Source organism: Macaca nemestrina, chromosome 1, assembly GCF_043159975.1.
Source record: "Macaca nemestrina isolate mMacNem1 chromosome 1, mMacNem.hap1, whole genome shotgun sequence".
Classification (NCBI taxonomy): Eukaryota; Metazoa; Chordata; class Mammalia; order Primates; family Cercopithecidae; genus Macaca; species Macaca nemestrina.
In genome coordinates, this window is record NC_092125.1 from 58,619,051 (window position 1) to 58,643,322 (window position 24,272).

Below are 24,272 nucleotides of genomic sequence, written 5' to 3' on the forward strand. Positions count from 1 at the left end.
CTAGACAACATAACCTTTTGCTAAAACTTTCAGATGGACTCCATGGAGGACACATAGCACATTATACCTTCTTTAAGAGCAGGAAGATAATGTTTAGTTATCTTTATTGTCCATTTATTATCATGGGACAAAATGACAGCAGATATATTTTCAAATATGCCATATTTAAAGGGCTGCAATATAATTTGGTACATTGGCAGAATGTTATAAATGGCATATGCCTGCACCAAGAGTGATCTTATATACATAGCAAGGGTTTTGTAGCTGGTAATGAAAAGGACAGAAAATAAACTTACTAATAGTCTACTACTTGCCAGGAGTTATTCCCACATTTTTCTCACTAAATGCTCATAGATATCCATGAGGTGGGTATTGCTTTTCTTTCTGCAGATGAAGGAAAGGGAGTGAAGACAGTAAGTAACATGTCTAAGGTCATGTAGTTACTAAGCAGCCTAGCTGGGATTCACACTCCAAACGTGTGAAAACCATGTCAAACTCCAAAGCTCATGCTCTTTCCACATACCACATGGTGATAAATCTATTCCTGGCATAATCAACTAAAGAGAGGCAGAACAATGTTAAAAAAAGAAAAGTAGTTGTTATGACAATATTAATATTTGTTTAGTGTTTCCTAATTATTAATTTGATTTTCAACACTAGCCTAGCTATTATCAAGGCAGAGCTATTTTGAATGAAGAGTAAACAAAGAAAATCAGTAAAATAAAAAAGCATAGACCAAGAGGCAATTCTAATGCTGAAAAGATTTATTAAAGGCATTCTCTTTATAACATTTGTCAGTGCACATGATTCCAATAGCAAATATTATTTCATCATTCATTCAAATACAGTATCACAATGTATTTAGTATAAATATATATACAAAATTTTATAAAGACACTAAAAAGTTTCTGACCAATTAAGTCATAAGTTTACAAAGCACAAACTGAAGATTAAATACTGAATATTAAGATGAAAACTACTATACAGATACTTTAGGAAGTTCTTCAAAGAAGTGCACCTCCAGGGAAATCCTCATATGTACATCTACACTCCAGCAAACTGGACAGGCAAAGTGCTACTTGCCAGAGTATTGACTAAATACAAATACACATAGAGCTTCAGAAAGAATACAAGGTCAAATGCCAAAAATAAAAAAGAAATGAAAGCAAATGTGCTACATTTTAAAGAGCTTGAAACCACCACACAGGTTCACTAATACTGTTCTGACTGCAGTGACCATATTTACTTACAACCTCTTCCTAACAAGGAAACTATCAGATTTATACATGGTACTAATGGCCAATTTCAACTAGTTATGCCAAATGTACAAGTAGTATCTGTAAATTTGAAAAGGGCAAATGAAAGGATCAGGTTATTTAAATGACTTGTTCTCTAGGAACTGCTCAATATCACTCAAGCAGAGTTAATAAGTATCTCTTCAAATTATACATACTCTTGAGGCAAAAATGTCAAACTATTTCCTTAATGTAAGATCCCACAAGTAGAATGTTATCTTTATTACTTGATCATAAATAAAGTTTTTTTTTTTTTTAAAGCTGTGGAATATAAGGATTTTTAATCTTCATCAAACCATATACAAATTATTTCATTATACCTTTAACAAAACAAGCATTATCAAGAGAAGGTCCAGTCTCTGATCTCCTAACCTCATCCAACAGTTGAGTATTATTCTGGCAACATTTAATTATTTTAAATTATATTCATAAACCCATTGTGGAACACAGATAAACACAGTAAACTATTATGCCAGAAAGCCATATTATTAATATATAATTACACTATATTTAGGTAGCTACTTATAATTTGGAAAGAAATAGGAAGCTACACCCTTGAACATACTATTCAAAATGGCAACCAGTTAACCCTTTGAGAAAAGAGTTTTTGATTAACGATGCAAATTAAGTTGTCTTAGTTAAACCTGTATAGGCCATTTCCCCACAAACATCATCCCAGCTGTTTGAGGAGAGAGAAGGCATAGGCACAAAGGTAACTGATTGTTCAGGTTTCCACTCATAAGAAAATAACCCTTTATAAACAGACTAATGAACCAACTACGGATAGTATACCAATGTTAAACACTTTAAAGATAAAAAGGTATTTTATTTATTTATTTATTTAGATGGAGTCTCGCTCTATCGCCCAGGCTGAAGTGAAGTGGTATTATCTCAGCTCACTGCAACCTCTGCCTCTCAGGTTCAAGTGATCCTCCTGCCTTAGCCCCCCTAGTAGCTGGGATTACAGGCAGTGCCAACATGCCCAGCTAATTTTTGTATTTTTAGTAGAGACAGGGTTTCGCCATGTTGGCCAGGCTGGTCTCGAACTCCTGACCTCAGGTGATCCACCTGCCTCGGTCTCCCAAAGTGCTGGGATTATAGGTGTGAGCCACTGCACCCAGCCTTTGATTAAAAGATTTTTTTTTTTTTTTTTTTTGAGACGGAGTTTCACTCTGTTGCCCAGGCTGGAATACAGTGGCACAATCTTGGCTCACTGCAACCTCTGCCTCCCAGGTTCAAGTGATTTTCCTGTCTCAGCCTCCTGAGTAGCTGGGATTACAGGCGTGCGTCACCATGTCTGGCTAATTTTTTTGTATTTTTAGTAGAGACAGGGTTTCACCATGTTGGTCAGGCTGGTCTTGAACTCCTGACCTGATGATCCGCCCGCCTCAACCTCCCAAAGTGCTGGGATTGCAGGTGTGAGCCACCGCGCCTCGGCAATAAAAGACACTTTAAAGATGAAAAGATATGGAATTTTTTGAAATATCTGTACTGATTTCTCTTTATACTCTCCTGCATAGAGAATTTTGCATATAATTTCCTGCATAGAGAAAATTGCCTAGCCAGTGTTCTTTTTCTTTCATGGGTGGTCATAAAAGTGCCTACACATCAGTATTCACACCCACTGAATCCTACTGGGTGTGCATTCCTCTGGGCTCACTGCTGGGGATGAGCCATGGAGCTCATAGACACGCTTTGGTACACCTTTATTCTTGCTGCCATCAATCCTGCTTGATTTAGATTGTTGGTGTTCTTCTTTGGTATTTTGATTATAAGTTTCCCAAGGTTTCAACAAATCAGGGCTTTCTTCAGATTCAAAACAAAAGAGGAGAGACTTAGCTAGAGATTCTAGTTCCTTGTGGACAACATTAGTTACTCTACTCTCATAGCTGTCAACAGAAGTAGAAGGCACACCGAAGTCACTGTAAAAATCACTGGCCAAGTTGCGAATACTTTCAACACAATTCTGGAGAAGATTTACATCACTACTGCATCCTATATGCGAGAGAGGGGGAAAGGTTAATTAGTCTTTTCAGTTTTCATCAGGCATTTATGACTTTTATAGACTCTAGATATCTTTCAAGTCAGAGTGACCCTATCAAAACAATTCCAAACTACTGAAGATTAGTCACATAAAGTGTTTATTTGCTAGATAAGCACCTGGTTTTTTAGGATCTAATTATTTAGGCAGAAGTACTGATAGACATATTACGTGGGAATTTAATTATAAATACAAGTTCCTATATGGGTAACTAATATCAGTGAAGTAGCATTGGGCAGGCTTCAGTTAATGACTAAAATAATGAAAAGGTTAGAAATAAAAAGGAAAGATATCAGCCGGACACTGTGGCTCATGCCTATAATCCTAGCACTTTGGGAGGCTGAGGTGGGTGAATTGTTTGAGGTCAGGAGTTTGAGACCAGCCTGGCCAACATGGTAAAACCCCATCTCTACAAAAATTATCCGGGCATGGTGGCACATGCCTGTAATCCCAGCTACTTGGAAGCTGAGGCAGGAGAATCACTTGAACCCAGGAGGTGGAGGTTGCAGTGAGCTGAGATCGAGCCACTGCACTTCAGCCTGAGTGACAGAGCGAGACTCCATCTCAAAAAAAAGGAAAGATGTCTAAGGTTCCTTAAAATATAAATTCTGATTATAAACTCCATTTGAGAATATACCTTTCAGTGCAGAAATAATAATTTCAATAGTTTTCTCTAAGCAATGTTTTAACTTTAAGAATTCTGGAGCATGATTAGCCATCTTCTTGAAATCTTGGTATTCAAAGTTTTCTTCTTGTCTTCGGAAACTTTTCTGTATAAATAAAGTTAATATTTAAAATAATACATTAACAGGTTCGATGGCAGTAAGGCTCAGTCAATATGATTTCATTTGCCAGAATCTTCTCTTTAAGAAAGAGAGTTTAATTTCCTCACCAGTGCTTAACTCTATTTCTATAAGCAAGACCAAAATACAATATTAATTACTGTTTTCAAAAGATATCAGACTTTTCAATTAATTTTCAAAGTCTGTCATCCTATTACATGAGAAAGGAATAAAGTAACAGTGCCATTTATTATCCAGTACCTGAAAAGATACATTTATTTCATTTTTAAGAGCTCAACTTTATAATAGTTCTCATTTAAATAAAAATTTTCAAGCCATAGCGATTACTCTCCTTTTTAACACATTGATCATATACTTAATTTTTCTCTTTACCTGTGACATGGGAATAATCTATCTAATTCACCTGTATTTTAAAATCTTCGAGCACAATTTTTTTTTTTTTTTTTTTTGAGACGGAGTCTCGCTCTGTCACCCAGGCTAGAGTGCAGTGGCTACATCTCAGCTCACTGCAAGCTCTGCCTCCCGGGTTCATGCCATTCTCCTGCCTCAGCCTCCCGAGTAGCTGGGACTACAGGCGGCTAGTTTTTTGTATTTTTTAGTAGAGACGGGGTTTCACCGTGTTAGCCAGGACGGTCTCGATCTCCTGACCTCGTGATCTGCCCATCTCGGCCTCCCAAAGTGCTGGGATTACAGGCTTGAGCCACCGCGCTCGGCCCACAATGATTATTAAACACAATTTTTTAGCCTATAATGACCATCCAAGCAAAAGCTGAGGTATTAAACCAGTAGCAATAAGAAACAGACACATTTAAAAATTTCTATACAATCCTTTATCCATTACTAGAACTAGTAAGTTATGACACACATGAAAAACATAAAGAGCTATCTTACATGCTACAATTAAACATATACAAGAGTTGTCTCTGGCTAAGGATAAAAACAGAAATAAAAATATCTAAATTTGAACCAAGCGAAATGATAAAAAATAAGCAAAATTAAAATCAATTTAAAGCTTCTCTTACAATTTTCGATTCGGCAAAGATGTTTTCAAGAGATCTAATCAATCCCATGGCATTAGTTTTCATTTCTTTGGTAACCTATAGAGAATGTTAAAATATTTTATTATACTTTATTATTCAGAAGTATAAAAATCATAGAATTGCATAGGACCAGACTTACAAAGTTCTAGTCTAGAAGCCCAAAGATTGGAGTTCTATTTCTGGGATTGCAATTAAATAGCTTGAGAGTACTTAAATCATTTATGTGAAATTTCTTTCAAAATAAATTGCACATTGACTTCTTTCCAAATAAGTTTATTTTACTTTTAAGAGCTCAACTTTGTAATCTCTCTCATTTATTTTATTTACATAAAAAATTTCAAGCCATAGCAATTACTCTCCTTTTAAACACATTGATCATATACTTAGTCTGTATTTTCTATTTACCTGTGACATGGGAAAATAATCAGTCTAATTCACCTGTATTCACTAATAATTTCTTTCAAAATAAATTGCACATTGATTTCTATATTAAATATGGACACCCTCTAATATTTGTTATAACAGAATTTGTTATACTTAAGTATTTATAGATATGAAATTTCTAAAATTTCCCTTGGAAAGGGGTAACATATCAAGCAAATACTATAAGAACTTTACAAATGTTTTATTATTTGATTCTCCATTATAGTCCTATGCTGCCCATGGTGTACCTCATTTTACAGGTAAGGAAACAGACCTTGGTTCCTAACTCCTAAGACGGAGAACTAGGGTGGGAGCCCACATCTAAATTCTAAGCCTTTGCTTTTATTCTATCCAATGCTGCCCCCTAAGGTGCTTTCCTGCTCAATTTCTGCCGGGGAATTCTTTTTCAGTATTTAATTGGTTTTGCTCACAGAGCTCTTCCCTAGCTTTAATTCAGATTTGTGTTACATGCTTGAAAAAAAAAAAAAAAGAATATCCAAATTATTTTTCCTTCCTGACTCCAGCTTTAAAATTGTAGCTCCAATGCCTTTTATGTTTCAGCTTATTTTCTATTTCTTTGGATATTTTATCCTTCTTCTATAGGTTCTTAGAGGAGTTTTAACTTACAAGAATAGATAAAACCCTACCATGAATAACAAAGTACAGGTTTGTCATACTATAGAAAGAAAATGAGAGAAAGGAGGGTATGTAGATAGCGTCAATTGTATACAGGATGGGCCTGGCCCTTTTGCTGCTTATTTCCTCAAAACAATACCAAGGCTAACACCTGCACCTACTTCAACAGCTTACTAAGCACATTCCCATATATTATTTCATCTATACTTTTAATTTATTCTATACCCTTCTGCACTTATTGCCAGCAGAAATTCTTTGCAATAGTGATAGACTGCAAAAGTGGTATCACTTTGCAAATATGGTGAAGTGTTTTAGTGATAAATGGTGCTGCTGCCGAGCAAAACCAAATTTGAGGTGTCAGTGGTGGTCTGAATGAGCCTTTGACAGCCCAGTATGTCCCTTTCTTCAAAGTTGCACTATGGAACTGAAATCAGCCTCATGCCTACTGGAGCGCAAGCTTGATTTAGTGACAATATGAACTCCTAAATTTAGTAACAATGTGTTATTTTTATTAATTAATTAATTAATTAATTTTTTTTTTGAGACTGAGTCTTGCTCTGTTGCCAGGTTGGAGTGCAGTGGCACAACCTCGGCTCACTGCAATCTCCGCCTCCCAGGTTCAAGCGATTCTCCTGCCTCAGCCTCCTGAGTAGCTGGCACTACAGGCATGCGCCACCATGCCCAGCTGATTTTTGTATTTTTAGTAGAGATGGGGTTTCACCAACTTGGCCAGGATAGTCTCGATCTCTTGACCCACCCACCTCGGCCTCCTAAAATGCTGAGATTACAGGTGTGAGCCACCGCACCCACCCGTCTTTTTATTTTTTAAAACAAAAAAACACAAAGTGAGGGAGACAGACATATATTGAGAAAAAGAGAACGCGTGCAAGTAAGATGAATGACTTAAGATTTACCAGGCACTACATTTTGAGTATTTTCATATATGTTGTTTCTTCATCTCATATGATCCTCAAACAATTTTATGAAGTAAGCCTGATCATCCTCATTTAAAAATGGAATGACTGAGGCTCAGGTAAGTTGTTCAAGGCTACATAGGAAATAGGAGAGCAGCTTAATGTTCCATGTCTTTCCCCTATTCTGAGATGGAGTTTTTCTGGGCAGAGAGAAATCTGTATAACCCTGCAGTATGAGCAAAGGGATGGAGAATCTCTGTGGCTTACACAGAGTTTCACCTCAGATTCTAAGATGAGCTAGAAGTACATTAATACCAAGGTTTTTCTACACAACAACAACAAAAAACTAACTTACTCCATGCCTTCCCAGAAACAACCACCCAGAGGGACAGAAGGCAATAGTCCTCCACATGATCTACTTTTCTAGATCAAACAATATGTATATAAATGAGGAGACATCCTAGTAGCTAAGATCTCAGGAACCTCAATGTCCCCAGGTAGCACTGCCCCAGCCACTTGACTCCAGCAAGAGCAATGGAATGGACAGGGATGGTTTTTGTTTGTTTGTTTGTTTGTTTGAGACAAGGTCTTGCTCTGTCGCGCAGGCTGGTATGCAGTGGTGCAATCACAGCTCACTGCAGCCTCAAACTCCTGGGCTCAAGTAATACTACTCCTGCCTCAGCCTCTGGAGTAGCTGGTACTACAGGTGCATGTCACCATGCCCAGCTAATTTCTGTATTTTTTGTAGAGACGAGGTCTCGCTGATTCCCAGGCTGGTTTCACACTCTGGGCTCAAGCTATCTTCCTGCCTTGGCCTTCCAAAGTGCTGGGATTACAGGCATGAGCCACCATGCCTGGCCAGGGATGCTTTTAATATGTTGTGACAAGACTCTAAAACAGACAAGTCTCTGAAATTCAGTCTCATAAGAATCTGAATTTTTATCTTCCTAATCCCCACTTCACTAACAATAATTGTCAATAAAGAAAATTAATCCATGAACAATAGTTTTAAAAACTTATTTACATAACATGTTAAGTTTTGGAGTCAGGCAGAATATAAAATCCTGGCTCAGGGCTTAATAGTTGTGTAATTAGGCAAAGTACTCCAATTCAATGAAATGAAGAATATAAATTCCCACCTTGAAAAGTGACATGAATATGAAATATGATATTCATAGGGCTTTTTCTTACTGACAAAGTACAAACCCATTAAAGAAATGGCTAAGATTTACCACTGTTACATGTAAAGCACCTAGTCCAGTAACTGTCAGAGGAAATTAATCAATAAATAGTTTACAGCCTGTGAAGTAGGTATGATTACATGTGACAGGTAAAGAAATAGGGTCAGAGCATTAAGTGACTTGCTAAATGATAAGTGGAAAGTGATAGAACCAGGTTTCAAATATGTGTCTTCTAATATTAAAACCCAGATCTTTCCTAAGGTACTAAGTAATGTTAGTTAGCTGGAGGATGGGAGGACACATATTTTAGGAAATCACTGAAATGCTTATTGGTTCTGTATCTTGATATGAAATATCTTATGTGAATGCCCCAGAAAAATATTTAGTTCAATATAGTGAATCAATAAATGTTACTAATAGTTTCCATTCTTAGAAGAGGCAAGGCCTAAACAAAGCTAAGGAAGAAAATGACAACCAGAAAGCGAACACTAGGTGTCACTACCACACTCCACTCTCTGCTTAGGAGTTTACAGACTGAATTCTTGAAAATAGCTGCAATAGGATCAAGGAAAGTATTAACAATAGAGGCTGCAGTGAATTAAGAATAACTTGGGAAAATATCACCATAAGATCATGATGTCAGCCTCTTCAGTGAAAAATAAAACAAATTAAAACATGAATTTACAGAAATCTAATTTGTTGATTGAAAAAAATCAACTTTACATATTATTTAGTACTATACGGAATATTCTTTTATTCATCTTACCTCATTTTTTGTACACTGCCTTAAGAGTTCATGCTGAAGTTCTTTTGCTTTTTCAAGTCCAGAATCTAATAAAATCTTCATTCCTAAGCCTACACCATCACAAATAGCATCCATGAATTCCTCCTAGAAAAAGTATTTAAGCATTAACTAGAAAATTTAGGTTTTATATATTTTATTTAAATTTAGGTTTTATATATTTTAAATTATCAAGTAATTAAGTTACATTTTCTGCTTACTTTAGGACTATAATACAGCCCAAGTTTATTAAGTTCAACTAAAGTTAGAATAAGAACTAACAGTCTGTAGTCTACAAAGAAATAAAATTAGCAAATCTGTAATTTAGTATCCCATATATAACATATTGTAAAGAAAGTTCATCATCTTTAAGCAGGGCTCTATATTGCTAGAACACAGGAATATTCTTTTTTTTTTTTCTGAAACGGAGTTTCACTCGTCACCCAAGCTGGAGTGAAACGGCACGATCTCGGCTCACTGCAACCTCCACCTCCCTGGTTCAAGCTATTCTCCTATCTCAGCCTCCTGAGTAGCTGGGATTACAGGCACCTGCCACCACACCCAGCTAATTTTTGTATTTTTAGTAGAGACGGGATTTCGCCATGTTGGCCAAGCTGGTCTTGAACTGCTGACCTCAGGTGATCCACCAGCCTTGGCCTCCCAAAGTGTTGGGAGTACAGGTGTGAGCCGACGCACCTGGCCAGAGCACAGCAACATTCTAATATAATACAATATTTTCAATAGCATAAATAGTGAAAGTAAGCAGATACAAATTTTCTGGTATTACAGGGTCTTTCATGTGTTGATTGGCTGAGAAAACACTCCACAGTAGATGGCTAGCATCAAATTAAGGATCCGAAAGGTAAAATAAGGTTTGCAAAATAATCCAATATATTTAAAAGGTTTTTTTTTGTTTGTTTGGTTTGGTTGGTTTTTTTTTTAGATGGAGTCTTACTGTCACCCAGGCTGGAGTGCACTGGTGCAATCTCAGCTCACTGCAACCTCTGCCTCCTGGGTTCAAGTGATTCTCCTGCCTCAGCCTCCTGAGTAGCTGGGATTACAGGCATGGGCCACTGTGACTGCCTAATTTTTGTATTTTTAGTAGAGATGGGGGTTTCGCCTATTGGCCAAGCTGATCTCGAACTCCTGACCTCAAATGATCCATCTGCCTCGGCCTCCCAAAGTGCTGGGATTACAGGCATGAGCCACCATGCCCGGCCCAAACAGTTTTAAATCTTATTGCAAAACTACTAAAAGTGCAAGCTATTCTGAAAACTTAAAAAGAACTTGCCATGTTTAGTACTATACTATTATCAAGTCTAATGTTCCCTCTGATGAAGTCTGTCTAAACTAACATTGTTAAATTACCTGAACGCTGGCAGCTTTATTGTTACCATTTTCTAGAAAATGTAGCTTGCTCCCTTTCAGAACTGCTAACTGCCCCACATACTTTACAGCTTGTTGTACAATTTGGATTGCATTCTTTTGAGCCTCTTTTATCATTGATGAAATATCCGAACAGCATCCCTGTAAGATAAAAATGGACAAGTGTATCAGATACATGACATTATAACAGGTGGTAAAGAAAAGATAAGGGCCGGGCACAGTGGCTCAAGCCTGTAATTCCAGCACTTTGGGAGGCTGAGGTGGGTGGATCACCTGAGGTCAGGAGTTCAAGATCAGCCTGGCCAACATGGTAAAACCCTTTCTCTACTAAAAATACAAAAATTAGCCAAGCATAGTGGCACACGCCTGTAATCCTAGCTACTCAGTAGGCTGAGACATGAGAATTGCTTGAACCCGGAGGCAGGGGTTGCAGTAAGCTGAGATTGTGTCACTGCACTCCAGCCAGGGCAATAGCGTAAGACTCCACCTTAAAAAAAAAAAAAAAAAAAAAAAAGGAAAGAAAAATGTGCCGGGCATGGTGGCTCACGTCTGTAATCCTAGCACTTTGGGAGGCCAAGGCAGGCAGATCACAAGATCAGGAGTTTGAGACCAGCCTGGCCAATATGGTGAAACCCCACCTCTACTAAAAATGCAAAAATTAGCCGGGCGTGGTGGCGGGTGCCTGTAATCCCAGCTACTCAGGAGGCTGAGGCAGGAGAATTACTTGAACCTGGGAGGCGGAGATTGCAGTGAGCCAAGATCGCACCACTGCACTCCAGCCTGGGTGACAGGGCGAGACTCTGTCTCGCTGATTTTCAAAAAAGAAAAAAAAAAAAAGAAAAATCATCTGGAGAAAATAAATTCTGCATTTATTGATATAGTGATCTCACTTCATAAACGTCTCAGAACCAGAAAACATGCAGCCCTGTGGCTACTAAAGGTGATAAAATGAGTAAGACAGTCTCCACCCTCAAAGACCATACACACTAATAGGAGACATAAGGTAAGTATAAAATTAACTAAATGTAAGGCAGAATTAATAAGTAAAAGCCAAAAGAAAGAAAAAGAAGGGTGGCTCTTTTGCCTCTGAACTTTTCCTGTTCTGATAACCATCTGACAGTTAATAAAGATATGATTTTCTCAGGAGAAAAGAAATCGAGAGGGAGAGGAAGGGGAAGCAAAAGGGGTGAAAAAAAACCCAAACCCCTTCAAACAGAAGACTTCCCACATGCACTCAGAGAACACATACAAAAAAGGAATAAGGAAGCTTCTCTTGAGCTTTTCTTCTTTCTGTTACCTGCCCCCTGTAGTGTCTCTTCAAAATACTTCTCTTGGCCTGCTTTGTGGAATATGCTCATTGTATTGCTACAAGAAAAGGATTCTCAAACTATACTTAGTAGAAAGAATAGTCACTAAATTCAGGTTTGCTAGCTTAACACAAGTCACTCCTGAGCTTAATCTAACTTCCCCTCCAAGTCACCTGGTCTCTCCATCCTTGATTCCTTGTGTAAGATTTCCCACAGGGCTATGAGTTGAAACCCACAGTTCAGTTCAAAGTGGTGTTCTCAGAAAACGAAAAGAAGGAAAGAAACTACACACCAGTTACCCTAAGAGAGACATTCTTTTTTTTTTTTTTTTTTTTTTTTTTTTGGAGACGGAGTCTCGCTCTGTCTCCCAGGCTGGAGTGCAGTGGCCGGATCTCAGCTCACTGCAAGCTCCGCCTCCCGGGTTTACGCCATTCTCCTGCCTCAGCCTCCCAAGTAGCTGGGACTACAGGCGCCCGCCACCTCGCCCGGCTAGTTTTTTGCATTTTTTTAGTAGAGACGGGGTTTCACCGTGTTAGCCAGGATGGTCTCGATCTCCCGACCTCGTGATCCGCCCGTCTCGGCCTCCTAAAGTGCTGGGATTACAGGCTTGACCACCGCGCCCGGCCGAGAGACATTCTTGTAACATTAATTCATCTGATCCTCACAGCAGTCCTGCCAAGTAGGCATTCCCAGTTTTATTTTCCTGTGAGAAACAGGAGACTCAAAAATTTAAGCAGTTTGCCCAAGGAGGCACAACTAATTTAGCATGCGTTCAAACATCGGTTTTTCTTTTTTTTTTTTTTTTTGGACAGGAAGTAGAATTTATTGGTGAGTATTAAGAAGGGGGCAGCATATTGGAAGCCCTCATGAGTGCAGGGCCCGCCATTTGTCCAGAGGACCATGATTGGGGATGTACTTGACCCCACAGCCATCTGGGATGAGCCGCTTTTCAGCCACCATGTCTTCAAATTCATCAGCACTGAACTTGGTGAAGCCCCACTTCTTTGAGATGTGGATCTTCTGGCGGCCAGGAAACTTGAACTTGGCCCTGCGCAGGGCCTCCATCACATGCTCCTTGTTCTGCAGCTTGGTGCGGATGGACATGATAACTTGGCCAATGTGAACCCTGGCCACAGTGCCCTGGGGCTTTCCAAAAGCACCTCGCATGCCTGTTTGGAGCCTGTCAGCCCCAGCACAGGACAACATCTTGTTGATGCGCATGACGTGGAAGGGGTGGAGCCGCACCCGGATATGGACGCCATCCTTGCCACAACTTTTTACCATGTACTTATTGGCACAAATTCCGGCAGCCTCCAGGGCTTCAGAGGACAGCTGCTCATATTCATCTGACACCATGTGGCCACAGAGCGGAAACTCATCCACTTTTGCCTTCTTCCGCCCCAGGTCAAAGATGCCAATCTTGGCATCAGGGACACCTCGGCAGAAGCGAGACTTTGGGTACGGCTTGTTCTTACAATACCGGTAACAACGGGCGGGGCAGCGGCCCGTGGCGACACCAGGATCTTCAGCGGTGAGCCGAAGGGAAAGAGCCAAACATCAGTTTTTCAAGTGCCAGTAGTGAGTTTTTGTTTCGTGTGTTCTCCCACTATTCTAGTACTGCCTCTAAAATCTGAGAGCCAACTAAGCACTGACCATCCTTCAACAAGCTTCCTTTCCTAGGCTCGAACTTAAGTCAGACCCTTCTCTTCTGGCTCTCTAGCTTTGCTCTCTGGCCAGTCCTACCTTTCATTTTCATAGTTCTAGGCTGTCAGAAATTCTCCTTCATCTACTACTTCATCCACACCTGTTTGCAGTCCACCACCAACCCCACCCTTCGTCTTAGTCATCTATTTCCTCATTACCTATGTCCAAAGTCATCCTTCATATGAATTCATAATTCATTCAATAACAAGTATCCAACTGAACATCTATCACATAATAGGGCCTTGTGAAAAAAGACACCCACTGTCCTCTACCTTCTCAGAGCTAACTGTCCATTGAGATGTACAGGTTTATAAATAGTATGTTATATTAAAAGTCATAACAGGTGAAGTTCAGGGTTACTAGAGAAGCAAATAAGACAGGTGCCTAACCAAGTCTTGGGGAGACCTAGAAAATCCTCCTGAGGGAGAACAACGGACATTAAAAACAATCATCTGATTTCAAGTTTACTAGTTAGATCAGTTAAAGATTTCCACATCCCAGCTAGTAAACGGCCCATTCAGGAAGTATTTGACACAACAAAAATTCTACCGCAATAATAGAATGTGGAAAGTCTTTTGATGGGCACTATAACATAAAATTTGTTCAAGTGTTCTAGAACATTTTATTACACGGTCTAATTATCCTTTTTTAAAAGTGAAATCTAACCCTCTTAGTATTTTCTTTAAAATTGTTTATTTTTTGTTATTATTATTGAGACATGGTCTCACTCTGTCATCCAGGCTGGAGCGCAGTGGTGCAGTCATGGCTCACTGTAGCCTCGAACTCCTGGGCTCAAGCAATCTTCCCACCTCAGCCTCCCAAGTAGCTGGGAACACAGATACATGCCACCACAGCTGGCTGATTTTTAAAATTTTTTTAGAGACAAAGTATCTAACAAGTTGGATACTTATTATTCGCTATGTTGCCCAGGCTCCTCTCAAACTCCTAGGCTTAACTGATCCTCCCAAAGTCCTAGGATTACAGGCATGAGCCACTGTACTCGACCATTATTTCCTTATCTGCTCCTTTTGTACATTCAATGAATTTTTATGAAGGAATTTGTTAATATGGTAGATGACTAAGTATTCTCCAATATCAATTTTCCACTTCTTCCATAGATCCCTTGATTTTTGGCTTGGAATATAGGTGTCCAGAATTGTTTTAAAAAATAAATTTCCTCATGATACTTGCAGCTAGATGTAGTCAAATGATAAAATTCTAGCCAAAGATATATAAATAGATGTGTCATATGGTGATTTCCAGAAACCTCCCTTAAAAGAAGGCAAACTTCAGCCAGGCATGGTGGCTCACACCTGTAATCTCAGCACTTTGGGAGGCTGAGGGGAGCAGATTACCTGAGGTCAGGAGTTCGAGACTAGTCTGGCCAACATGGTGAAACCTCATCTCTACTAAAAATACAAAAATTAGCCGAGCATGGTGGTGGGTACTTGTAATCCCAACTACTTGAGAGGCTGAGGCAGGAGAATCGCTTGAACCCGGGAGCGGAGGTTGCAGTGAGCCGAGATCGCATCACTGCACTCCAACCTGGGTGACAAGAGTGAGACTCTATCTCAAAAAAAACAAAAAAACAAAAAAGAAGGCAAACTTCGCCCTATCCTTCTCACCACTCCTTCTACCCTGCTCTGCTGAGCTCAGATGGGGCTCCTCCATGGTGGGTCATGAAATCAGGGGCTATACTTTGGGCATGGCGGAGGGGACCACTGGGAGGAGCCTGGATCCTGAGGACTCTGTGGATCACAGCCACTATGTCTACATCTAGATTTTATGTGAGAGACAATAAGCTTTCATCTTACTTCTTCTTACAGCCAAACCTAATCTTATCTGACACAAGATAAGCAGGAAAACAAAATTATTTCCTTGTCTCTGTGTCAGCAGGATTGTGGCCAACTGAGTCTGAGTTGAAACCCAATCCCATACCCTGAGCAAGACTCCGTCTCTCTTCCCACTATCCCTTATTGAGGGCCAGCATGGTATAATGGTAGAGCATGAACTGGGCCCGAGACTGCCTGGATCCAAATCCAACTCAGTCATTTACTAGTTAGGTAACATTGGATGGTATATTTATTTTCCCTGTGCCTCCATTTCCTCATCTACAAGACGGTGATAACAACAGTGCCCACTGCTGGGGTTGTTATAAGGATTAAATGAGTTAATATTTGTAAATCACTTAGAACTACTCGTACAGAGAGAGCCATGTAAGTCTTTGTTCCATAAATCAATTACAGACATCCACAGTCTCAGGACTTCAAAACAGAACGTACTTTTGAAAATCATACAGAGCTAATATTGGGGAAGATACAGACAGTAGAAAGTCAATAAATAATTATTAAATGAATCCTTCAAATGATAATAAGCAAATCAATTTACCTGCAAAAATAACTGTAAGTAGCCTCCCAGTTTTTTAACTTCTTGTCTCAATTCATCCTCAAGTCTTGCTATGTTGGTGGTACAAGGCAGTATATCACTCAGCCAGTGTTTCATTAGCACTACTAGCTGCTCAAAAGCACATGCAGTCTGAATGGTAAGTGACTGGATTGCTCGATCAGAAGAAAACACTTTGAAAGAAGAAGAAAAATTACTGGAAGAAATAATATCCAAATAAAATAACTCATATATGATCATCATTAAAACATTTAACACAGTTAAAAGATGCATGCCAGATGTGCCAAATAATCATTCAAAACGAAGTGCAATGTGCAGAAAATAATCATTTATGTGAGTTAAGAAAAGCAGTGGGATTGCTTACAGTTATCTTGACTTTCTTCATCTTGTTCTTCATGAGCCTTGGAAATGGCAAATAGCCCGTTATAAATTTTAAGAAAACTATTCATTAGGCTGTCTGCTATAGTTCTTTCTTCATCATAACTCTGTCCAAGAAAATCTAATGAAGAACCAATCAATTCTTTGCAAATTCCAGGAAGAAATGACTCTGCTGAATTTGAGTAAATGGTGCTTGATTTGTCCATTAAACCTAGATCAACAGAAAATAGCCATTTTAAGCTTTGTTTTTGGAATAATACTTTCTTTTTTTAAAAAATGGGATCCTTACTTTATGTATTTCCGCACGATTTAAATGTATTACAACAACAAAGCATTTTTGTGTTCGTTGTGGAATTAGAAAAACAAAACTAATAGTATATATAACATCGTATGCTATGCTGTACTTGGAAGTATATCTTCCATGTTATGCTGCATATGTTGATTTCCAGGGTGTTCCATAATGTTAATTCTGCAGAAACTACCCCTCTGCTGCTTGCAAGTGTTACTCATATACTATTTCTCTTCCAAAAATGTTCAGGCATAATACTTTCAAACAAATGTTTTAATGCAAGCATATTATAGGATCATTGATCAATAAATTCAAAGTAGGCTATACTTATTTCAATTCAGCCTCATTTCTATATGTTAAAGTGAAAACACAATTCCATTTGTGGATTAATTAACCTTTCAACAGCATCAATCAATCCATAGATTTAGTAGCTCCCTGACTGTACTATGAGACTATAGAGAATCCAAATATCCCACGTAACCATTGGTTTAATCTCTTTGTTTATTTTTTGGTAGGAATTAATTTTCTTTTCTTTCTTTTTTTTTTTTTTTTTTAAGAGACAGGGTTGGGCCAGGCACAGTGGCTCACGCCTGTAATCCCAGCACTTTGGGAGGCCGAGGTGGGCAGATCATCTGAGGCCAGGAGTTAAAGACCAGCCTGGCCAACTCGGTGAAACCCTGTCTCTACTAAAAATAAAAAATTAGCCAGGCATGATGGTGGGCGCCTGTAATTCCAGCTACTTGGGAGGCTGAGGCAGGAGAATTGCTTGAACCCGGGAGGCAGAGGTTGCAGTGAGCCAAGATCGCACCATTGCACTCCAGTTTGGGCAAAAAGAGCGAAACTCCATCTCAAAAACAAAAATCAAAAACAAAAAAAACATAATGTCTCAGTACTTCTACTTTACAATAGTTTCTCGTTGAGGTATATTACAATCAAGATAGGCTAAAACCAACTGATTATCTAGAGTTTATATAGCACATCTCTGAGAGATGGATCTTCTAAGCACTGTCTAAACCAGAAATAAATGAAAAGTTTGAAAGATTCATTCAGAACCTCTGGAAATAACTTTATCCTGGAGTTCTAATATATTGAGTATAATTATTCTTATTTAATAGACAAGATTAAGTTTTCTGGTCCATTTCATAGGTGTTTAAAAGCAGCAAACTAAAAGGAGATAGAATAAAGGCATAGGGTGGGCAATATTAAAAAACTAGAACAAAGGTAAGTTTGGCTTCTGGGCCAGATGTGGTGGCTCACGCCAGCACTTTGGGAGGCCAAGATGGGCAGATCACAAGGTCAGGAGTTCGAAACCAACCTGGCCAACATAGTAAAACCCTGTCTGTACTAAAAATACAAAAAACTAGCTGGGTATGGTGGTGGACACCTGTAATCCTAGCTACTCGGGAGGCTGAGGCAGGAGAATTGTGGGAACCACGGAGACAAAGGCTGCAGCGAGCCAAGATGGCACTACTGCACACCAGCCCAGGCGACAGTGCGACACTCCTCTCAATAAAAAAAAAAAAAAAAAAAAAAAAAAAAAAAAAAAAAAAAAAAAAAAGAAGGCCGGGCGTGGTGGCTCACGCCTGTAATCCCAGCACTTTGGGAGGCTGAGACGGGTGGATCACGAGGTTGGGAGATCAAGACCAGCCTGGCCAACATGGTGAACCCTGTCTCTACTAAAAATAAAAAAAAAAAAGAGTTTGGTTTTGTAAAGAGAAAAAAGAAAAGCTACAAAACCCAAAGCTACAGCAGGGTAACGATGACTCAATATCATTATGATGATAATGACTATAGAATAGTTAACTATATATTCTCTATTTAAGAAGATAATTGTATTAATGCATTCTAAAATCCAATAAAAACATTTTAGAAACATCTGCAAAAATACAGTAAAATATATGGCCCTGAATTTTACAAGTTAAGATACTTGCTCAACTTCCCAAAGCTCGAAAGTGCTAGACACTGGGGTACAGCCCCTCATCCCCAGGCCTGGTGCCCCTTCCACCACTCACAGCTGCCCAGACGGGGTCCTACTAAGTTCACATGTGGGTTTCCATTTCCGTCTTTGAAAACCGCAAATAAGCAAAGACCTTTTCTATCTCTGACTTCCCTTAAAATTATTTTTGTAAAGTATCTTACTCAGATAATACCAAATAAATAAGTTGCTACCACAGATATATATCTTTTTATTTTGCTGGTAAATAAAAAACCCACAGCATATTTTAATCTACCTTAGATTAAATAAGTAGTAGGATCACAATTATCTTCCTAAAAGAAACCCTAATTTCTAAAATTTTAAGTCAAGATGAGATATAATACCTTTTATGGCTACTCATATTCTATTAGAACCTTTATCAAATAGGTATTATGTTACATAATTATTTTAAAATTTTTGTTTACTAAATATGTGTACATATTTAGTGCATATATCTTAAAGTGTACAGCTGATTTATATATGCATACGTATGTAAACCCCACTTAGTTCAACGTATACAACATTTCCACCATCCCATCCCAACAGGTTTCCTCTTCTGGGTTACTAACTCCCAACAGAGGTAACCAGTATTCAGTTCTAAACTACTCTGGCTTTTGTCACCATAGTTTAGTTTGCCTGTCCTTAAACTTCATATAAAAGGAATCATGTAGTATACACTCTTTTGGATCTGGCTTCTTTAACTCAACATTATGTTTCTGGAATTCATCCAGGTTATTGTGTGAATCAGTCATTCCTTCTTTTTTATTGCTGCATAGTAATCTACTGTTAGCAGGTAGTAATTTTTTTTTTTTTTTGATGGAGTTTCATTCTTGTTGCCCAGGCTGGAGTGCAGTGGCGCCATCTCGGCTCACCGCAACTTCTGCCTCCCGGGTTCAAGCGGTTCTCCTGCCCCAGCCTCTCAAGTAGCTGGGATTACAGGCGTGCGCCACCACGCCCAGCTAATTTTGTATTTTTAGTAGAGACCGGGTTTCTCCATGTTGGTCAGGCTGGTCTAGAACTCCCAACCTCAGGTGATCCACTCACCTCAGCCTCCCAAAGTGCTAGGATTACCAGTCATGCAGCTGCCTGGCCCAGCAGGTAGTAATTTTTAAATTGTAATTATTATAGGTAGTTACACATATACAATTTACAGTGTATCCTCTCCTCCTACATTTTAAAATAACATTATAATAAATATCGGTACAAAATATTTACAGGAATAATTCCTTAACTTTTTTTAAAAAATTGAAATAATTTTGGGATAGATGATACATAGATCATTATGCAAAATTCAGAAGAAACCAAAGGGTATGCAGTGAAAAGGGTGCCTTCCTTCCTGTCCTGTCTCCATCCCCATGCTGCCATGTACAACCAGCACTTCGGGGTTTTGGTGTAGTTCTCCAGAGAGATCTTATTCATTTACAAGCACCTATGTCCACATCTTCTTTTTTCTCTTCCTCACACAATTGATAGAATAAAATACATAATCCACTGCACTTTGCTTTTTTCACTTGTAAGGAAGTAATATTCTCATACATTTTGGAATGAACACATCTTCCACATTTGAATTAGCTATTCTACTAAAAGGTTTTGAAATAAATCACAGAGCACAGAATTTTTGAAGTGGAAAGGAATTTTACAGAGGAATCGGAAGCTTCCAGGAAATGAAATGATTTGCACAAGGACAAGAAAAAATGTAATGGTAGAACAAGGACTTAATGCTTTTCTCGCCATGCAGAAAATGTGAAGAAAAAAATACCTGATGAATGTGAAGAATGCAAATTCTTAATTGGGTGAACTTGTATGTCATGTAAACAACCAGAAATTCTTCTGTTCTTCATCAAACTCCTGCTCCTGAAAAAAGACAAACCATAAGATTAGCAGTTCTATACCACATGGAATAATATTATTAAGAATACTTATAAGTTCTCTAAAGAAAATGGACATTCATGTGTGTGTTTTTCATTAAAAATTTTCATCCAAGGAAAAATTCATTTGGTTAACTGAGCAAGAATTGTACTATTTACAGGCACTGTTCTAGGCAGATAGTTAATTAAACAGAATAAATATTTATTGAGCACTACTATTTACAGGCTCTGGATATTGTGGTAAAATGTGGCAAACCTGGTTTCTGGGCTCACTAGGCTTAAAGTCTGGAACCAAAGAGATAAATTAGGCAAATAATGACAATAAAGTAATGAATGTGATGAAGGCATAGAGTGTTGTGGTAGACTCTATAAAAAAACTTCACCTGGCCCAAGAAGCCAGGGGGCCTCCTTGGAGCAGTGACCCTCAAGGATAAGTAAAACTTAGCCAAACAGAGGGCAGGCTTGGGAAACAGGCACAAGCAACAGGAAGACTTGATAAATGAAAGTAGTGTACATGCAATGAACCAAACGAGGTTCAGAAGGACTGTGGCTTATAATGTAAGAGAGAGAGCACCAAGGGATGAGGCTGGGAGGTGCACAGGGGCCAGCTTGAAGTGGTCTTTGTATGTCAATAAAGCTTGGATTTTATCCTGAGGAAATTATCCAGGGAAGGATTTTATCTTATTTTTTTAAGTGGCCGAGTTGGGATTTATTTATTTTCTTTCAACTTTGATTTTAGGTTCAAGGGGTACACGTGCAGGTTTGTTACATGGATAAATTTCATGCTGTGGGGGTTTGGTCTACAGATAATTTTGTCACACAGGTAACAGGCATAATACCTGATGGTATTAAAGAGTTTTTCAATCCTTACCTTCCTCCCACCCACCATCCTCAAATAGGCCCCAGTGTCTATTATTCACTTCTTTGTGTCCATGTGTACTCAATGTTTCAAGGAAAGATTTTAAACAGGGAAGTGATTTAGGTAAATAAACATGAAAGTAGGTATCTGCTACACTGTGTGCAAAGCATAATACCTGTGAAGTGCAGCAGTGGTACAAATGGAAGAAATGTTTCTATCTCTAATTGCTCTTTTTGCTGACCTCTTTTTCCTCAGCCTATAAAAATGCCCCAATTTCTGCTTTGAGTTTGCTTGGCTGCCTAAGCCGTTATTTTCTTTCTTTCTGTTTGCTTCTTGAAAATGGAGGCCACCCTTTCTGCTACTGGAGAAAGCAGCCTACCTCCATATTGCCATTCATCTATAAATTTTTTAAACCCAAATTCTAATTCCTATGTCGATGAAACTAACAGAGCAGTGATCTAGATCTAAATTTAGTGGATCCTTTGAAGTATTTTTTCCTAACACAACTCTGTACTACAGTTGGCCACTCAAAGAAAAATACTATTTGTTGAAAAGATTATTAAGCCAAAGCATTCTATCACTAGTAGCCTAAATGTTTCAAATATAAAATTTTCGCTATGAACTCCTACAAGAACACAGAAATAGGACTGATAAAAGGGAAAGGAAATATCAATTCTCAAATATTACAGTTTTTCTACTTAGCGGTGAAAAAAAGTATATTATTACAGCAAGTCTAAACTAGGAAAACAAGTATTCTTGCAACAATATCATAGTTAAACAATGTTTAAACCCAAGTAAAATGCTTGTCATATTACTTTCAAAGAGTTTTTACTTAACATCAGAGGGAAATTTACTTTTAACTGTCAACAGTATATATCAAAATTTAGAGGCAGCCAAACCAGTCTATTTTATTGCAGAACGACTGTGGCATATCATTGCCCAGTAGAAGTTCTATAATTAAGAATCTGTCAGTGTTTCCATTACCTGCAGGCATTCTCAGAGTTTGGAATTCTGTCATAAACATTCTTACAAGGCTGAAACTTCATATACAAGGTCTCAGACTAAGAGCAATTCATTTTTTAAAAATATGATACTTTTAAATTATAGAAGTATCCAAAAATATCTCTGTGGAATGAAAACACCCAATTTGAAAATCTTAGAAAACGCTGAGATGTTTTGATTTTTGGTAACATTTTAAATTTCTGCTGATTCCCTAATTATTAACTTAAAAGTCAACAGAAAATATGATGTAAATTACCAACATACAGGAGGCTAAAAGTTTTTTTTTTTTTTTTTAGAGATGGAGTCTCCCTCTGTCACCCAGGCTGGAGTGCAGTGGCGGGATCTCGGCTTACTGCAAGCTCCGCCTCCCAGGTTCATGCCATTCTCCCGCTTCAGCCTCCCGAGTAGCTGGGACTACAGGCGCCCTCCACCATGCCCGGCTAATTTTTGTATTTTTTAGTAGAGACGGGGTTTCACAGTGTTAGCTAGGATAGTCTAGATCTCCTGACCTCATGATCCACCCACCTCGGCCTCCCAAAGTGCTGGGATTATAGGTGTGAGCCACCACGCCGGGCCCCAGTAGGCTAAAAGTTTAATGCTCATTATTAATGGTTATATTGTGATTTACAATTCTAAATGTACAAAGTTTAAATCTGTTTATAGCCGGGTGCAGTGGCTCACGCCTGTAATCCCAGCACTTTGGGAGGCCAAGGTGGGCGGATCACAAGGTCAGGAAATCGAGACCAACCTGGCTAACGCAGTGAAACCCCGTCTCTACTAAAAATACAAGAATTAGCCGGGCATGGTGGCGGGCGCCTGTAGTCCTAGCCACTCGGGAGGCTGAGGCGGGAGAATGGCATGAACCTGGGAGGCGGAGCTTGCAGTGAGCCGTGATCGCACCACTGCACTCCAGCCTGGACGACAGAGCGAGACTCCGTCTCAAAAAAAAAAAAAAAAAATGTTTATAATAAAAATAATACAAAACTAGCAATCCTAAAATCCAAAGATATTCATAAATCATTCTCTGATGAATTTATTGGTCTGGTTTAAATTTTTGGGTTACTCTAAGTTGGCTTAAATATCTCAAACTCTATCTACTCAATTTCACCTAAGGACCATATTTAGCTCACTTCAGTGCCAGAAGCCAGCTGTTTCAAGTCCTCAATACAAATCACTTGAAGATATTACCATCTGTTACTGGTACTGGACAGAAATCAGCTTCTCTGTATTCTAAGATTTAATCTTATTCAATATATATTAAGCATCCACTAATAATCAGAGCTGCCATTTATTGAATGCCCACCCACTGTAATATGTGCTTTATATGCACTATCTCTAATCCTCGTAACAACTCTGCAACATAACCATCATGAGTTCCATGTTGTCAATCATGGTGGTCATAGTAGAAGTAGCAGGAGCAGCAGCTGCTCTATACATAGGACCTCACTTAATCTTAATAATAAATCCCTATAAAGTAGGTATATATTACTGTCTTCATTTTAGATGAGAAAATTGAAGGCTAGGGATGTAATGTCACTTGTACATGACCACACTGAGCATGGATTAGAACCCAGGACCCTGATATCAGAGCTTGTGACCTTTTTACTATGCTATATTGTAGGGGATAGAGACATGTTCCCTACACTCAACGAGCTCATTTCTGTGTAAAAGATATGCTTTGTATTTCATTCAGGATAATGCTTGCTATGTATTAGCAATTTCTTTCCATAGCTTAGAGGTTATCATATGACCAATAAAGCAGAACTAATGGGGGAAAGCTGCTATAAAATAGTTTCATCTCTTTGAGGAAAATCATAAATGAGTTTAAAATAAGCCAAGTCAAAAACAATGCTATAGGCCTAAAACAATTTAGAAACCCGAATGGATTCTGATCTGCAGCTGAAGGCAATGAAGTTTAAGAAAACAAAAAACAATTAGCTTAAACAGAAGGATGCTACTATTTCATATACAATGGAGAGGCGATATG

At 38.6% G+C, this 24,272-nt stretch overlaps 2 protein-coding genes across 5 annotated transcripts in view; both read right to left on the reverse strand.

Annotated features, from left to right (window-relative positions):
• Positions 1 to 763: 763 nt before the first annotated feature.
• LOC105484694 (kinesin family member 14) overlaps positions 764 to 24,272 on the reverse strand; it is a 70,762-nt gene continuing 47,253 nt past the window's right edge. For 3 of the 4 annotated variants that reach the window (XM_071077738.1, XM_011746533.3, XM_024793734.2), the window contains 8 exons: positions 20,316 to 20,410; positions 16,279 to 16,503; positions 15,900 to 16,087; positions 10,483 to 10,641; positions 9,100 to 9,222; positions 5,162 to 5,236; positions 3,974 to 4,106; positions 764 to 3,290 (listed from right to left, as the gene is read on the reverse strand). In XM_071077738.1, the coding sequence (XP_070933839.1) occupies positions 2,911 to 3,290; positions 3,974 to 4,106; positions 5,162 to 5,236; positions 9,100 to 9,222; positions 10,483 to 10,641; positions 15,900 to 16,087; positions 16,279 to 16,503; positions 20,316 to 20,410 (1,378 nt within the window). In that variant the 3' untranslated portion in view covers positions 764 to 2,910. Of the gene's footprint in view, positions 3,291 to 3,973; positions 4,107 to 5,161; positions 5,237 to 6,781; positions 7,287 to 9,099; positions 9,223 to 10,482; positions 10,642 to 15,899; positions 16,088 to 16,278; positions 16,504 to 20,315; positions 20,411 to 24,272 lie in introns of those variants that run through there. The other variant, XM_024793735.2, reaches the window with a different exon arrangement.
• LOC112427234 (large ribosomal subunit protein uL16-like) lies at positions 12,633 to 13,327 on the reverse strand. The gene has a single exon (XM_024793833.2). The coding sequence runs from the start codon at positions 13,161 to 13,163 to the stop codon at positions 12,672 to 12,674; it is 492 nt and encodes a 163-aa protein (XP_024649601.2). The 5' UTR covers positions 13,164 to 13,327; the 3' UTR covers positions 12,633 to 12,671.